This window comes from Amblyomma mixtum, chromosome 5, assembly GCF_055824585.1.
Source record: "Amblyomma mixtum isolate Tamu chromosome 5, ASM5582458v1, whole genome shotgun sequence".
In the NCBI taxonomy this organism is placed as follows: domain Eukaryota; kingdom Metazoa; phylum Arthropoda; class Arachnida; order Ixodida; family Ixodidae; genus Amblyomma; species Amblyomma mixtum.
The window spans coordinates 70,303,773-70,321,877 of record NC_143016.1 but is presented as its reverse complement, the minus strand read 5'-3'; the positions used below and the strand labels follow the sequence as shown (position 1 = coordinate 70,321,877).

Here is an 18,105-nt window from a genome sequence, read left to right as displayed (position 1 = left end):
TGTCCTTGCAGAAGAAGTTGCATTCAGTTACTGTCACGGCATGACAAATTGCCCTCTTTCTGCTCTTGTTAATCCGTTGGTTTGATGCTGTCTACAACTTCAGCAACAATTACTCATTTCGCTTGTGCCACTGACAACAGGCGTTTTGCCAACTGCACTTGAAAGGTTTGGGCCTGTTTCTAGCTAACGGGTGTAGCTGTGCGTGTGCCAGAAACTTGCATGTTCATGAGCCTGCCTGTCAAGCTTGCTTTGACCGTTACTAATTGCATGGCCCTGGCTGTGAAGTGTTGGGGAAGTCGTCTGGGATCATCTCTTTCCCGGTTTGGGTTATTTGGAACAGGGTGGCCACAGAAAAGGAAGAGGCATGTTTAACCCCCTAGTAGACTGTGACGGTCATTTTTCGCTTATTATAAGTCCAGCTCGTCATGCCTTGTCTGGTTCTCAGTGATTGGTTTAAAGCGAGTAGGGCTCGTCCTGTGGGATTTTTTTTTTTTTAGGTTTGACATATGGCAACACAGCTACTAAATGAAGATTGTTTTATTGAAAAAAAAAAAAATTCAGCTTCAAAAAGCATATTCCCATTTACTGAAAAAAAAAAAAAAACTACCATTTTGATATGGTTTCTGAAAAAAAAATTTAAAAATGGTCCGTTAGGGGGCTAAACATAATTTTTGGCAACCTTTTGCTGCTAAAGGAAGAGACAGCTTGAATATTTAACCTATATTTGGAAGCGGATTTGCAATATGCTTGTGTAGTGCGTGAATGTCTGTCTATTTTTTTGTGGGGTGAGCCTTCAAAGAAAAGATAAAATCCTGTTGTGTGTGGTAGTTTTGTGAGGCTTAGCCTGACCTTGATAGCAGCTCTGTGTTTTGTTTTTTCCACTTGCTACTTCACTATAAGGTGTAAAGCAATGTGTTGACTACTTCCCGTCTTTATGCACATAGACTTTTGTGCTCACGGGATATTTTTGTTTTCACCAGGTTGTTAAAAAAAAAAAGGAGGAGCAAGCATAGCTCGTAGTTTCACTCTTGCATTTAGGCTTGGTGCAGTCAAAAGGGGATTCGCTCGGGACTAGTCATCCGTAACTGGTTGCTGTGCTGCTCTTCTTGTCTGCAGGTCTGTTCTTGCGCATCTTGCTTTTGTGTATTGTGTGCTTTCGAATAAAGAAAGAGCACGCTTCAAAGTGTTCTGTACTTCTTTGACGTCGTTTTAAAACTGGTACAGTAGAACCCCCCCTATAGTAAAGTGTCTCGGACCAGTAAAAATCTTTACTATATCAGGATCCTTACTGTAATATCAGTTGTTGGTGATGGCATAGCTCTGAGGATGCTCTCTGGTAATTAATTGGCTTTCTTGTATTTCCGCTTTCCTTGTATTTTGCGCTGCCATGCTACGAACGTTAACCGTTTTCTTCCCTTCCCTACTCTTCACTGTATTTTTACTGTCTTTCCTTTCTCTGCGACACACACTTCCTCCTTTTTGTGTTCATAGCCAGGGTTAATTTTTTTTTTCGTGCGTGCCTCGCGCTTTGCCTTACGGCACCCAAGGACTTCCAAGAAGTTGGCTTCTCCTCACAGCTTCAGAGCTTTGTGCTGAAGCTGTCTAAAAAAAAAAAAGCTCTGTTTTGTTGTTTTTGGTATACATTTGCCTCAGAATATTGGCCTCGCGCGTGTCGCGTTGTCGTCATTCCGCAGGAGGTACGTCGCCACGGCCAGACACTCTTTACTATAGCCATTTCTTTGAAAAATACCTTTACTATAACTGAAAAAATATTTACAGTCGTCTACGGAGGCGAAATGGGACCACTGTTTCACTTTACTATATCCGAGTTTACTGTGGCGGGGTTCTACTGCATTAAATTGTATGTGAAAGTGAGCGCAAGGGGGTGACATAAAAGATGGTTGCGATTGCATTGTGAAGCAGCCTCGTTTTTATATAGCTGTAGATTAAAATTAGAGCAAACTGGATGTATTTGCAAAACACTGACGGTTCTACATAAAGGTGTTTTGCAATGAAAGCTGGACTGAAATTTGATCTCCAATTTATCATGGTACAAATCTGCCAACATCTGGTTTATTTCTTTGAAACCATTGTTCATCTCATGGCAGTGTGTGAACTGCTGACCTGCTCTTCGTTTCACTCGTGCTCTGGAGCACTGCCAAAACGGTTTTTTTTTCCACTCCTGGCACTCGAAATGCTTTAGGCGGTGGAAAGTGCAGATCATGTCAGCTTGTAAAGCCTCCACAGAGTGAGCAGCAAAAAGGGATCTCCACTACAAGGCTTGGCCATTGTATGGGAAGTGCCAAATAGCTTAAAAAGTATTGGAAACTCCTGTACACTTTCAAAAAGAATGCCTTTTTGAAAACAATGCATTTTTAGGAGAGCACCATGGGCACATGGCTAACTGAAGTTATACACTAGCATGCCTCTTGCTAGATGAGTTTTTTGTTCTCGTAGAAATGTATGTTTGGTATAGCGCTTATAGGGAAGAACTTCGGCTCTGGTATCACTGCTCCAACTTAAAGGGACACTGAGGAGAGCACTATTAATAATTTTTTTATAGTAAAATTCGATAGTTCGGCATGTCATGGCTTTGTTGCCACTTGGCCGGCAGCGAAAGATGCATTTATTTCTAAGAAATTTGAATTCGAAGTTGAAAAAGTTTTTCCCGCCGCTCTGATTCAAACTTGGGATTCTCCTATGACGACACAGGACTAAGTGACGTGAAACATGACGTGCGCATGACGTAGCGCAGACTCCGTGATTTCTGGCGGCCAGCAGTGCGGCCTAGCAGCAGCCGAAAAGAAAGCTACCGCCGGCCGCACGTTGAAGGCATCTATCGGCTATTGCAGCCGTCGCTACAGTCACTTCGATTACGTTTGCACTGGTGTTTTGCCAGCGTTACGATGGATCTCGTTCTCGAAGTCGTCAACGAAGTTCTCGCAAATAGACACCTTTAGCATACCGTGTACCTTGTTACCGCTAGCGGAATACCGGGAGCCCGCCTACCGCCGGAAAACAGGCGCTGATTTGTCCCGATGCTTCAGGAGCGCGCGTAGCTGCCGGGCACGTGGCGCCATCTGGCGACGTCAAGGAGATTTGCGCATGCATTGGCTGCGCCTCAGTGATTCATGGCTTCTCGGTTCCTGGTGTTGCTAGAACCATTCGTTCTAGCAACACTGCTTTGTCGTATGACCTCATCACGCTTGTACTTGCGAGTTTGGCCTGTGGCGACGATACCTGTACTTTGGTTCTTGCTCTTTTCTACGTTACAAGAGCTTTGTTGTCAGTATGAGTGGCGTTTTTGTAATCAGGAGCTGGTATTCTGTCGATACAAGCCAACTTCAATTTCTCCTCAGTGTCCCTTTAAGAGCTAACATTGGCACTATGTAGCTGCCAAGTGGACTGCAGCTTTCTTTTAGCTGCTTGGGGCGGCAGGAGTTTTGTGCCTGGGGCTTGTCTAGGCTGCTTCACGAGGCTGCTGCTTTGATTTAGTTTTTTTTTTGAACGGGGGTAGAGGGAGGGGGGTGCTGCATTTGCAACAGTCACTTTCACTTATGTGCTTTGAGTGGATTACTGGCAGTGCTGTGTGCAGAGAGCAACCCTATTTCAGCAAGTGTAGCTGGTATATCACTTGATATCCGTTCAGGACTAGATATCCACTGTGCACTTTTGTCCACTGTATGTAAACAGGTTACCATTAATACTGCAACTTATGGTTACACATTGACAAAAGATCTTTGTGCCTAATGAGGTGGTTTTGGTTGATTCATTTCATATAACTAAGGATATTTTTGGCAAGAGTGGGTAACACCTATTCTAATCTTATGACAATAATTTTAAGTGTCGGGCAGGGAGGTGATAGTTTTTCATTTAAAACTTCTTCTTTTACATAATTTGACTGGGTTTTAATGAGCTTATAAAAAAATAAATGCAGCTTATGGATCTAATAACAAGAAAACTTTATTGCATCTCGCACAAGGTCGGTGCAAAATATTTTAGAGTTATGTGTAAGTTACGATAGATAGTCTTGTCTGTTGAAAGAAGCACGCCACTCAGCTGGATGAAGATGAAAATTAAACTGTTCTTCTAATGACTAGCCTGTTATTGTCGTGTGGGAGGTGGGCTTTGTGTGTATTGAAGGGTCATCATAAAATGCAGTTTACTGGGCGACAAACTTTTTACTTTTTTCTGCTCCCTTAGGCATGGCGAGACTGGCATAAAGTTGGAAAGCATTTTGGACTTTTACCTTTACTTTACAATTCGAAAGTTTTTTTTAATTTTTTTTCTTATCAAGAAGCAAAATAGTTAGTAGCTGTCTTGTTCTTTTTTATTTTTTGAGTAATTTTTTATTGGCCTGCTGTGATTCTTTGGCTGAAAGAGAGAGGAGGAAGAGAAAACATCTTCTCTTGTCCCAGTTTAGACCCTGTTGTTTAGAATCTAAGGTAGCCCTAATAGGCTTGCTTACCTAAAGCTTCCTGGGCTGCCTGGAGAAGATCAAGTGGTTTCAAGCTGGGACCTGAGATAGAGACAAGCTGACGGTGGTTTGTCCATATGGGCAGTCCCAGATTGCACGAGTGCAATCATGTTGGCCCATGCAGTACTTGAAAGAGGAGTGTGGCTTGGTTTGTCGTCTGTTGAGTGATAGAAGCTCAGGGAGGAGAGAGCTGACTTGTTGGGCGCCCTACAAATCCTTACCTGCTCTCAAGGTGTGACACTGGAGGGGTCTGTTGAGACTCTTTTCTTGCTCATGGCTGGCCCACTGTTCTGTCTGACCCAGTTCATATTTATCACACAGAGAAACCTCTGCTAATTTCAAGTACTGCCTGCTTTCTGTAAAGCGTGCAAATCTCGGGCATGTAGATATTATTTGCAGTAGCATCTGTGTTAGGGAGGTTTTGTTGGCTTTATAATGTTCATTATCATGGCAGAAAATAGTGCCACTGTGCCAAGATTTCACATCATGACGTGGTGCTGCGGGGGTCACCATTCATGCACGCAGACAGTATATAACGCTTATCTGCGGCCACTGCTATTGGCTGGTGTGGTAACCAATCATGCGCAGGGTCAGCAGCCGAGCACCATTACCACTAAGCCACCGTGGCGGCGCTGCAAAATATAGGTGTTGGATGATTAAGATATTGCCACAGCTACGGACTTTGCAATTAATAAATCTCGTAGCGTTGCATACTTGCATGCAAATGCGTGTAAATTAATCTCAAAACATAACAGTGCAAACAATTCAACAAGGTATTCATGGAATATGTTTGCAAAGCAGAAATTAGTTGGAGGATAGGTGTGCCTGCTTTTAATCAGTCTACCCTGAGTCGTAGTGTAACTGAAACCCTCTGTAGTTGTAGAAATCTTCCAGCCAAGCCGAGAGAGAAAGAAAAGAAGGAAAGAAGGGGGAGAAACTGGAGGAACATGACTGCTCTTGTCAAATGTTTTAACTTCAGTCGTAACTTAGTTAAGTAATAATTTTATTTCAATTTTTTTATTATTATTTCTTTCAGTGAGAAGATAACTCCACTTCCTTGTTGACATTTCTCTTTTAGAATGTGAACGATTTATTTGGCCAGGCAGCTTCACATTTCTTGGCCTAATAGTAAAATCTTGGCTGACAAGTCTGTTTATGTAGTGAGCTAAGGCTTTCCATTTTAGCGTAGACCTAGACTGGCTCTCTGTTTTCTATTTGCCGTAGTAATGTCTTTCTGTATTCTCACCTTTCTATTTTCCTGTAGCACCCCTCTGCATGGCCTGAAGAGTTACAACTTTGAAAAGGAAGTATCATACAATATCACAGAGTGTTGTAGGGAAAAGTAGACTACATGGCCTGAGTATCATTAATTGGTGTTAGCATCTTTGAATTGTATGTGAATAGTGAGCTCAACATTTTATTAAATGCCTTCACACAATCCTTTTTATCACTTCGTTCTATTTGGTGCTGCATCCTTAGGTGAGAAATAAATGAGCTATTTAAAAAAGGGCACTTTTGGAACTTTGTGTAGGTGTTCACTTCTCTTCTGCTGTTGCTTACGACTGCATTTATGAACCAGTGGCCCTTGCCCCAATTTTGATGTGTAAGCTTCGTTTGTGGACATAATGAGGGGTGCTTTGACTGATTGATTGAATTCTTTGTGCTGTTTGTAGACATCTACATTCACATTGCTAGCTTTGTTTTCTTTTCTCTCAGATGTCTAATCTGGACCTCAGACTATATGACTATATTAATCAAGCTTTTACTTGCAAGCTGTGCTGTGTTTAGTCGCACAAACCATACACAATCTTGTGTTTCTTGCTTATTTTTCTCTTGTTGGCAGCATGACTCGCTGCAGATGCTGCTCTCAGCGTTTGGGAGAAGTGATAATGGCAACATTTCCAAAAAGCTCTGTGAGTGTTCTTTCTTTGTTGTGTGCGTGTTTCTATTTTTTTCTCCAACACGTGGATGCTTTGGATGACATGCAGCTAATATTTTATGGTTGCAAGCTACCGTATAAACATGTGTAAGGGCCACACTTTTTTTCCAGATTCGAGGGCCAATTTTTGGGGTGCAGCCCATACATGCAACGTGCAAAATTTTTTTTTTTAAGTAAAAAAAACGCCAATCAGGGAATGAGCGGCATTTATTCTATGTTCAGTCTTCACTTGCGGAGTATTTCGACTCATAGCTGGTGCTGTGCTCTGGTGCACGCTCATCCCACAAGAAGCCGCGCAGCATGTCCACTGTCAATGCGTAGCCGTTGTTCCGCACTTCCATCTCATAACAGAGAAGCTCTTCTTCCAGTTCGGGAAACTCGCACAGCTTGCCTCGGAAAGCACGCTTTTTGCAACTTGTGTTTCTCAATGAATCTTTTTGGTTGCACTATCGTCGGACGCATTTCTTGGCCACGTCCAATTTCCTGCCCACCACCCGCTTGCCGTGTTCGAGAGTTAACTCCCAGCTGTGTAGCTATTAAGGTGCTTGCCCATCGTGCTAGAACTGCAATGCTCAGCGGCAGCCCGTGAAAGCCACAACTACAGTGAACTAACATGCTACCACAGTTTCCGTGCCTTTGGCAGCTGGAGCTGGTGATACTAATGCCAATATAGATAGCAGAAGCTCGCGACAGAGGAAAAAGTTGACAATGATGATGATGAGCCACGGCCTCGGGCGCCATCCGTTGACGGCACCTCCTATGCGCGCGTGTGGCCTCTGTGAACACGCGCACTGTTGCTCGCAGCCAGAGTAAATCGCGAAGGCCACAGCGCGTGCATTTCGAAGGCTATTCCCGCTTGGATCATAGAAAATTTCGGTGTGGCCCTTACACGGAATTTTTTTTTTATTTCTTTTAGGAAAACAGGGTGCGACGCATACACGGGTGTGGCCCTTACCCACATTTATAGGGTATGTCTGAGGTTGATAATCAGCATTCAGACTTCTTTAATTCTTCTTATGGTTGGTTAGCCGGAAAATCTTGTAATGTGGGCTTAAGGTAGGCTGTTTGTACTGAATGTCTAACGTGTAAGCAGAGTTCAGAGATAGGAATTTAGTATTTCAGGACATAAGCTTGGTTTAAAAAATTTTGTGGAGCAAGTTTAGAACATTTTGAAAGAATGCATTGTGCAGGAAGATTGCGCGGCAAGCTAGGTGATTGATGTTAACATTGATTGCTTTAAAGGTGCAACAGAAGTTATTGCACGTCTTGTCCTTTGGTGTTTCATCCTTTGTTAAAACCTGCCTAATTGGCAAGGCGCTGTCACAGATCATTTAGCCTCAGAATTTTGAAGGGCAAAATGCTTCTTTCAAATGCATTGGGATGAGAGCTCTGTTTGGTATTCCAATGAGAATTTTAATGGTTGTGTTGACTATTTTTGTTTTCAATGGAAGTCATACAAAGTAGAATAAAAACTGGCCACACAGAGGATTGAAACTGATTGACATTCCGGGGGATGGATGAGGAAGAAGTTCTGCTGCTGAAAAGTGCATTAATATTTTTCACAGAGGCATGACATTTGGCCTATGCGATCATGATCGCATGCTGTACAGGCTTTGGCGTTTGTACAAGCACAGCTTTTGCACGGATTGTCTGGCTGAATCTGTAATTTGTTAACAAGTTACCTTATTGGCAAATATGTTATTGGCATAATATACCTGAAGTAGTGACAGTTCTTTGTCAATTGTGTTAGGCCACAGAAGAGCACATGATGCAGCGGCCTGAGTTCCTCCGTGAAAGTGGGGAGAAGCCTGCGTGCAAAGCATCTGATGCCCAGTGAGTATGCCTTGCACTGTTGTGAAGCATGTTCAACATCAGGCAAGGCAGTCTTGCCTTGGGACATGTTGCTGTGTGCCATCCACACTTGGGAAAATTGTTTGCTCATACACTTCTTAGGTTCCTTTTACACTGATTTTGTCTGTATGCTGTTGTGTTCAGTAGTTTATTTCTTTTATGGCCGAGGATAAGGTGCTGTGCCTGTCTAAAAAGTGACCACAGGTCACCAGGTGAGGAGTGGGTACGCCAAACTATGGGTGCTTCTCTTTAAGTGGTTATTCTAGTGACATGCCAGTGTTGCATTGTTATTTTTGAGAAAAGCATTGCCTTGGCAGATCAGCTTGAGGCAATGCCTAATGTAATTGGAAGACCAACTTGGTATACTGGGCACAAAGGTATTGTCACTTAGCAGTGATTACAGGCAGGCAAGCAGGCAGGTAGGAATGCAAGCAATAAAGACTTCAAAAGGAACGCAAGTTTATTTGGCAAACATAAACCCACAAGGCAAAACAAGGAAATCAGGGGCGGCAAGAGTAACGCACCAACCTCATCAGAATTATCAGGATCGGAACAGCTTGAACTCTCTGTTGTGCTCTAATTAAACTTGACCAAGTAACCCTTATGTATTGCTGAAGCCAGTCTCAACATTGAAGAGTCACGTTTGCATGATCGCAAACCATTTGAGCTACAGAGACATGCATAAGAGAACTCTTCCGTTCTCACACACAAAAAAAGAAGAGCCATGTAAGTGCATGTATACTGCTGCAGCACAGGTGAGAATTATAAAGAAAACAAAATTCTGTACCATTATGTGCTCACAAAATAAATGCTAAATTCTTAAATTTAAGAAGCTTTATGTAAAGCAGCTGAAAAAGAGGAATTCAACTTTAAAGTTCACTAACTCAAATAATAAGGTTTTAGAGGTGGATCACATGGGCTGCTTCTTTGCTTGTGTGTTGAAGAATCCAAAACACTGTGAGCAGGCTTTTCACTCGGTCTTCAGATGGCAGGGGAGTATCTTTGCACAGAGTCTCTTGCTGATCTTTGAATTGCAAATAGGCGGAGCTGTTGGCCTTCTTGTTCATTCTGGAGGCGTGGAGCAGTGCTAAGGTTAGTCTCTTTGGGAAAGAATGACATGCAGCATCACGATTTGCAGGTTCTTTGCTGTGGACAAGCCTGAAAGGTGGGATTTGCGCTGTGCAGTAGTGTAGGCAAAAATGGCATCATCCGGAAGGGTGGCATGTCATGTCTTTCGTCCCATATCAGTGCACATTGCGAGCATGCCTGTGATGGTCTTAAGCTCTTCATGAGGCTGTTGGTTGACAGGTCCTAGACAGGTCCTTTGGTGGCTAGTCCTATTATGGTACAGAATAGCTTGCATAAGCTCGGCCTTAAATGGCCTTCTATTCTTTATCTCGAGAACTTCTGAGGAACCATGCCATGGTTAGATGTTCTGTATGAAAATGTTTGTAAGCCCAGCTGCATTACCATTATTCAATGCTTTTGAAGCAGCATAATTGGTGAGCAGGTTGGTTGCAACAATTTACATATTACTTATTACCTGGCGTTGATGTTAGGAAGGGGCTGAGTGGGTTCATCTTGGTCTGCTAGGATGTTGTCGTCAGTGGTGCAGTTGGCTTTGAGAAACCTGCCAACCTTTTGCCTTTGACAGTTTCGGCGTATCTTGACATGTTGTGATATGAGCACATGGGCATGGCTGGCAATATATTCATCCTGAATTCTCTGAGGTGTGCGCCTGAATCTGAGATGGCATGCGGTTGGGTGGTCATGGGACACTAGTAAAATGTGTTTTTGGACGCTTGTATGGATGATAAAAAGGTAAGTTGTCTTTGCAGTTGTTCTTTGCGGGGACATCACTTCGTAGTTAGAATAGTGATAACTTAACCTGGATTGGTGCTAGTGGTGAAGCAGCCTTACCTTCCTGCCATTCTCTGAAGCTTCACACAGGATTCTACATAGCTGTGTGAGCGTGCTAGGGCTGGCAGATATGAGGAAGGTCTTGCCCTCTTCATCTCTTTGTTGTTTCAGGTTGATAGGAGCCAAAAAGTAGTAGTGCTCTTCGTGCTGGCAAGTGAGCAGGAATGGCAGTGGTCATCGGGGGCAAATTTATGGGCAGCTCTAGCAAGGGGTGGTTGTTAGGGGTAGCCCTATTCACCAGTTCGGTTGTTTGAATCTATTTTGAATTCGGTTTTTGATACCTGCATTCGTTAAGCACGTCTTCTTCAAAGCTGACCCTATCGCAGCATTTTCCAAGCTTTCCAGTGCGGTTACATGCTCCTTACCAAAACCTTGCTGCAGGTGAGCTGCTTTAGGAATGCAGCGTAACTAATCACGGTTAAAGTGCTGACGACAGCTGGTTTTAGGTCGACCTTCACATCTCCGATCCTGGCAAAAGCTGTAATGGTGTAACGATGAAGCTGAAACAGTGCATGTATGCGCAGGTTGTAATGTAATAAGGGAGTAATTGCTCATTGACATCCACCCAAGCGTAGCCTTACGGCTACTAAGGAAAGCTATACAGCTTTCTCAGAAACTTCGGGGTTAAAGAAAAATTCGTCCTGGTCCGGGGTTCGAACCCAGGACCACCGCTTCACCGGAGCAGTCGCTTACCAATTGAGCTAACCGGGACGGCAAGCTTATGGTAGGGCGAGAGCGAATTGATCAATAACTCGAAGTGGGAACAGTGTTGGGCAAATGTTTAGGGGAATCCCCCAAGGTGAAGTAGATTTGTAATAAGGGAGTAATTACTCATTGACATCCACCCAAGCGCAGCCTTACGGCTACAAAGGAAAGCTATACAGCTTTCTCAGAAACTTCACAGTTAAAGAAAAATTCGTCCTGTTCCGGGGTTCGAACCCGGGACCACAATTGACCAAGATTGTACTGTGTGGCCTCTACGCACTGCCTGCGCATGGCAGCAACGCACAAGGGGGACATCCAATTGGTCAGGTGATGTGCTCCATGTGACTGGTACTCAGCCGCCTCAATTAGTTGATCACTGACCATGTCTTGTAGTTTCACTTTAAATGCTGCCCCATCTCATGCCCACCACGCTTCTGTTTCCACTTCATACGCTTTGTCCAGCCAGCACACACACATGCGATTGACCTTGTGGCCCATCAGCATAGGCCTGGCCCGTGGTTAAATGCAATTTTTAGGCCACCTTTTCGGGCGATCACCATGTTCTTTCCAGTGGTCATGGGTGTTGCACTGTTGCATAGTGGGGACGGCAATCAGGAAGACAGCAAAAAATCTTCTGAAAGAAACTTTTTATTGGGTTGTCTCACGGCCACAAAGAACTGAATGACTCGACAGCGGCGATAGCAACAAGCGTGCTCGAACACAAATCCTGCTGCTGTCAGTCGGGCTCAGTTTAAAGCTAGCAAGGAGCCTTTGAGATAAGGAGGAGCCACAGCAAATATTTGGAATATAGTGGAAGCAGTTGCAGGTGACTGCAATCATTCGAGATAAGTCTGGTCGCATCTTGCATGACAAGCAAATGATAAAGCCATGTGAACAAACAGTACAAAGATTCCTGGCAGTATACAGGTGAGAGTTTTTATATTACATAAAAGAGTTTGCTCATTCTCCTCATTCACTGTAACTGCTTAATGCGGCCACAGGTGTTCGTTTTAATTAGGACGTGGTGGCATCACTGCAATACATGTTTTGGTAGTAGCACTGCCCTTTTTTATAATATGCGAGAGTTTGTTATAACTGCAGCCATTGTAAGTGGGCTCAACTGTACTTACAATTGAATTCCGCTGAAGTATGGTCATAGAAAAGAGCCCTCTCTGCTGGAAAGTGTTTACTATATTCCTGTTTTATTATTGCAAATAAGAAGGTTGTGGTGCATTTCGATGAGAGAACTATTAGAGTATTTTTGCATATTTCATTTTACTGTTAACACAGAGCTGCTGATTGTGGCTCAATAGATCTGTTCACGGTGATGCATATTTATGAACTGCTACATTATACTCAAATGTATATGCACTGGTGTATTGTAACATTTGAGCCACACCACATGTGCCGCTTTATGAGCACACTAACAAAAATGGATAGCAGACAGTTCACCACTGCACAGTAATATAAACAATCTGGCTCGTAAAAAAAATGGCTGAAAAAGTTTTCACTCATTATACAGTTTAACCTATTTATAAGAAACAGGTAGAACATAGTTCAGTGTAGCCAAAATTTTGAATATAAGGTTTTGTCAAGAATGCACGCAAAAGCAGCACGGTTTAGTCAGGGAAGGGATGGTGACTCAGGCGGACCCTACAAAAGAAAAGGAAGACTTTTCTCCAAGTTCTAGTGCCATTGCAAAGACACTTGAGGTGGTTCCACAAGCTGCGAAAAACCGAGTGCCAGTTAGGTTGGCTTCGCTGCACAGCACTTCCAGCACGCAATGGTAGCAGATTAAGCTCTCACTACGATGGCTTCTCCACAATGTGAGCGCAGGGTACCTACTGCAAGTCTACAACCATCCATGTGCTGCTTTCGAGGTGCTTTATTTATTTATATGTGTATTTGTTTATATGTATTTATACGTGTTCGGAGTGCTGTCAACAGGTGCAAGAGGCATGTGCCAAGCGTCTAGCTAACAATCTTTCTCTCCGCTGTATCATACACGGTGTTATTGTCAAGTGTATGATAAGAGCACTATTGCGAAATAAAAATGCAAACTTATCTCAAATGCTTGCCCCATCACCATTGATCACTTGTGTAATGCCGCAAAGCCTGCCGCCTGCCATCTGAGTGTGCGCCACTTGGCAATGGGGGGGTGCGTATATCCGTTCTGTGGCCAACCGCGTTCGGTATATAAAGCAAAAATTGCGTGTATTTGCTAAAATTATCTAGGAAGTATTTTATACAGCCAATAATGCGCAATATCTATGTTCGTTATATCGAGGTTTGAATGTGTTTGTTCTACCAGGTAATTTCCCGGTGCATGAACAGGAAGGCAAGTTGTGTGCATTTAATGGCTGACAGGCAGTGTCAGATGTAGGCTGTGTAGCCATCATTACCTTTGTGACTTTGTCGTCCCAGGATTTATGACAGCAGTAACCACCTTGTTGCCCTCGATGGACCCGGGCTTCAAAGGCTTGACAGGGCACGCTTTTTCTTGTCTGCTCGAGTTTCACCAGTGTGGGATGAGGAAGGTCAAGGTGAGTGCGACTTAGTTTCAGCCATTCAGCTGAGCTGTTCCTGCTTAGTTCAGCGGGTGATGTACTGCTGCACATGCGACTGGCATAGTCTGATGGTAAAAATATTTGGCTGTTTGCTGCATGGTGCTGTGGATTAGTTCTTGTTAGCAAAAGATGACTAGTTTTCTCTATGTCAGAATGTTGTTATATGGTGGAATGCACTGTTCACGTGCAGAAAAGCAGTTTCTTCTCTTTTCCTCAGTCTCTTCTTTTTGAACAATGGAACATGCGAAAAGCATGCTTGCAAGCCATGCAAAGAGCAAAGTGGCAGCTAGGAAGCACTGACAGAGCACGCTTTTTCCAGGCCTGCTAATACTCTTAGGTTAGGAGCTCTTGTTAATTCTACGATCGTTCTGTACGAGTCCAACTGGTATCATTGCGTTCACATCCATGGATTGCAATACTGCTCTAAGCAACTCTAACTCTCAGTTTTAAGCAAAAACTCTCATCATCAGAGAGCTGCAGGTCGTTGTGCTCTGCAGAGAGACCCAACTGGAAAGTGCACTGGCCACCCAGTCCAGCTTTTCAGCCCGCTCATGATTGCACGCGACGTCCCACTGTTTGTAAAAAGCAACCAGAGGGCCTTCTAGAGGGCCTTCTCTACCAGCAACCAGAGGGCCTTCTTAGTACTTTTTCTTGCAATTTACTTTATCTATATTGCTTTTTTCTTGTTTCAAGGTTATCTTTTTTGCTACCTTGGAAGCGTGCAGTGAACTTTGCATAAGCATGCATGAAAAAAAAAAAGTAGTGTTTCTGAAGCATGGTGTTATTTGAAGAGAGCCAGTCATGTAGTGGAGCTGAAGAAAAGTTAACAGCATTCAGTTGGAATTATTATTTAACCTATAAAAGTAACAAGATGGCTAAGCGGCCCATCACTGATATGCTTCAGTTGACATTGTGACAGCGCTTTTAATTTCTGTTAGGCACGTATGTCTTTAATGGCTGCATCAATGCATATTTTGTGCACAAAATTTTGAGGATACATTTTTGTGAGGAAAATTTTGTGCGCCCTATTTTGTCCTCGAAAAGTTACAGACCCGATCGCACTTGTTTAAATGGCTCGAGTGGTGCTGTGTGGAGGAAAGGAAACAATGCTCTGGTGTTGACTTTTAGTGATAATAGTTGCGCTTGAACGTAGCTGAATAAATATGAGAACCGCACAGGCTCAAGCGCCTTACCCCTGGCAAAGTAGATGCGATGAGGTTTCACTTCTCCGGAGCCTACCTCTTGAGTGCCAATACTACATGCCAATAAAGGCATATATATTTGCTATATTTTGCCCAGCGCTACAGACAATAGAGTACTGCAACTTTTGTACGACTGAGAAACATATAACTGTGAGCACACTTTTTTTTTTGTGCCATCTGAAACAGGATAAAGCTGTAAAGCTTGAGTTTGGCTTGAAGACATTAAATTTCCTCCTGTTCTCTCGTTTGATAGTCTGTTGCAATAGAAGCTTTCAATCGACTGAATTTTCATTGCTGATGAAATCAACTGATGGGTCAGTCGGACTCTTTCGTTTTGTGGCTCCGATGAGGAAGCCAGTAGTATAAGATCAGTGACGTAATGAGCCTAATCCACTAAAACATGAACTGGGGAAAACATGAAAGTTTCTTATCCGCATAAACCATAGTGCTATCTAAGCTGTTATGGGATCTGTTTTGCATGTACGTTGGAGTCGCTCTAAACCACCATGTAATGAAAAATTAAGCAAATAATTTGGTCAGTATCTGCATGTAAACTTTGGATTTTGCTGTTTTTATGTGACACTTGATTTGAACCAGTTTTGTTATATTTCTGCAATAGTAATTCAAGCTCTGTTTATGAATATATTCCTTAAAAATGATTACTGACACTGAATTCAGCACAAAAACAGAACATTCACTGTGTGTAATCGGGGGTACTTTTGTGCTTCAGCAACATTAGCAAATAAAGGTGATTAGCAGGCTTCTGTCACAAGTGCTGATGTGACAGCCTTCTTTTGTTGTGTTCACACTTTGGCAGCAGAAAGTTAAGCTAACAAGATTGAATAAGATTTAGAATGTATTTTACTTCACTTTAGCATCCTGTATTCATGATTAATAACGAAATTTTAGATGCAGGCAGGACACAAAATGACAGGACGACTACTACTCCTGTCATTTTTTCCCTGCGTCTGCCATTTTGCTAATTACTTTTGGAAACCAGCATGAACTGGCCTAACTTAGAGCTGTGCACGGGCCGCAAATTTCAGCCCGCGCCCGGCCCAAGCCCTGCACTACTGACGGAGGCCCGGCCCGGCCCGACACTGAAGAAACCTAAGCCCGCCCGGGCCCGGCCCGACCTGCAAAACTGAAATTGAAGTGACGGCGAAACAGAAAGAGATAATTTAAGGAAAATCAGTTTATTTCAGTGTTTTTAAAATGTTTGGCTCTCATGGTCTAGATGAAAATTAGTGAGTATATGCAAACACGGCGCATGTAGAGAGTTATCACTCGAAGTTATTATGTAAAAACAACAAATCGTCCATTGATGACGGCTTGAGGCAAGTGCGGCGCTCCTGCATAATGAACCCGGCATCGCTGAAATTTCTCTCGCTGCTTGAACTGGTAGCCGGAATGGCTAACACTTTCTTGGCAAGAAGAGAAAGCTTTGGGTACGTCGCTGCCTTGCTTCTCCAAAACTGTGATAGCTCAAACTCTGAGCAAGGGGGCTGGAGCCACGCAGGAGCAATCGCGAAGCCCGGCCGGCCCGTCCGAGACAAATATACCGTGGCCCGAGCCCGGCCTGGGCCCGGGTGAATAGACTTCCGCAAGGCCCGAGCCCGGCCCGCGGGCCGGGCCGGGTACGGGCTTTCGGGCCGGCCCGAGCCCGTGCACAGCTCTAGCCTAACTAAATGCTTTAACATTCAATATAGCAGGGGCACATTCTTGCTTCCTCGGTAAGAGGCCTAGTGAGCCCTTTCTTATCACCGTCTTCTGGTCTCAGGTCTTCTGCCGAGTCCACACTCAAAGTAGTCCAAGCTATGATAAAAGCTATGAGCTATATTTGAAATATGATTTGCCCACAGGTTTTCTCGATGTTGCTCTGAGCCCATTTCATTGTCCCAGTTTTTCCAAATTAAAGATGTATGGATTTGCTTGCTGTTACAGTATAATTTGACTTAGTTTCGTTTACTGGATCTGGCTCAGTTCGACAAAAAGAACTCCTCACTTGTTCCTGTGAGCACAAAAGCTGCCGAGAATACTTGAGAAAATGGGAGCATTGCCAAGCGCACTTTTTGACAGTGTTGACAATGTTTGGACAATTGTAAGGAGATGATTCCTTATTATCTGTTGTAATTGCTGAGGCACAGTTTTTGTTGCAATAATTCCGTGTCAACCTCTGCAGTAGTTTCACTCTGGCCTGTCTGAGTCAACACGTTTAAGTGAAACTAGTGTGGTCCATAATGGTTATGAGTAAATGAAAAAAATTGAGTAATGTTTGTTATTTGCTTTTTCAAATGTTTTAATTGAGAGCTACCTATGTTTTTTTTTTTGGGGGGGGGGGGATTATGGAACGTTCCTGTTTATATTCATTTAATTTGTGTTGATAAGAAAAATGACATCACATGCTTAGGAGACCAGCTGATCTGGATTGCATGGCTGTTTGTTTAAAATTTTGGTTTAACTTGGTCTTTGTTCCAGTCTACAGCAGTTTCGGACACGTTTGAAAATGCTGAGAGTGTTCTGCTGGTTTTGCACATGTCTATTTGACCATTATTTGTGACGAGAATTTGTGAATGCTTGGTGTTTTACAGGCATTGAATGCAAGGATATTGGGCCAATAATATCTTGGTGGCTAGTGGGATATGGAAGTGGAGAGAAGCCTGTGGTTGGAATCAGCACTGGTAAACTTTTTTTTCTTTCTTCTTTTTAATTGTGTGTTGGTCATGGATGGATGAACTTTTTGCCAGGAATAATACTGGCTGTTTCTAATATTTGTACCTTATATGAGTAACAAATCTAGCAGCTTGGGTTTGCTTGTGATATATCTGCTTGTGAAATGATCAAAATAAGACTGCGGCATCTCAATGGATTACACACATACATGCACACGTGCTGCCACCGCTGAACCTGGTTGCAACTAGATTTGTAGCCAGCCATTAGTAATAGTCATTTCAGCCTTTAGAATTTTGAAAAATCGATTATTTGAGCCATTTCTCATTCCAGTCAAGAACTGCGCACCTGCGGGAGGGCGCAGAGCAGTGTCAATCAAATAGTGACACTCCGTGATGCACATACGTCACATCCTCTGCCCCAATGTTGTTGCATAAAATGATTTAAAAATTAAGTTGTTTCACTTGCACAGGCACCCTCCATGATAAATGAAAGGAACAATTAGCTCATGCAACATGCACATCAGTTAGTGGAGGCTTTGCTGTGCTGACTGTTGTGGTTGTACTCAACAAGAAAGTGGAGCAATGGTCATTTTTATCTTTGCAGATGCAGCAGACTATTACATCTCCAGTGTGCACAGTGCCTATGCTGACATTGTAAGGCCTCTGCACCGCAAGATGTACCTTACAAAGTTGGTTGTTGATGCTGTCAATGATGATCCTAACTGCAGCTATGAGCGCCTGGTCAGCTTGATCCAGGTAAGTGCTAGAGGTA

The 18,105-nt window shown here is 43.3% G+C and overlaps 1 protein-coding gene across 9 annotated transcripts in view; it reads left to right on the top strand.

Annotated features, from left to right (window-relative positions):
• LOC149342581 (DNA (cytosine-5)-methyltransferase PliMCI-like) overlaps nucleotides 1-18,105 on the top strand; it is a 112,322-nt gene that overhangs the window by 27,969 nt on the left and 66,248 nt on the right. For all 9 annotated transcript variants that reach the window (XM_089544944.1, XM_089544943.1, XM_089544939.1 and 6 more), the window contains 5 exons: nucleotides 6,321-6,390; nucleotides 8,167-8,249; nucleotides 13,317-13,435; nucleotides 17,253-17,342; nucleotides 17,938-18,089. In XM_089544944.1, the coding sequence (XP_089401070.1) occupies nucleotides 6,321-6,390; nucleotides 8,167-8,249; nucleotides 13,317-13,435; nucleotides 17,253-17,342; nucleotides 17,938-18,089 (514 nt within the window). The remainder of the gene's footprint in view (nucleotides 1-6,320; nucleotides 6,391-8,166; nucleotides 8,250-13,316; nucleotides 13,436-17,252; nucleotides 17,343-17,937; nucleotides 18,090-18,105) is intronic.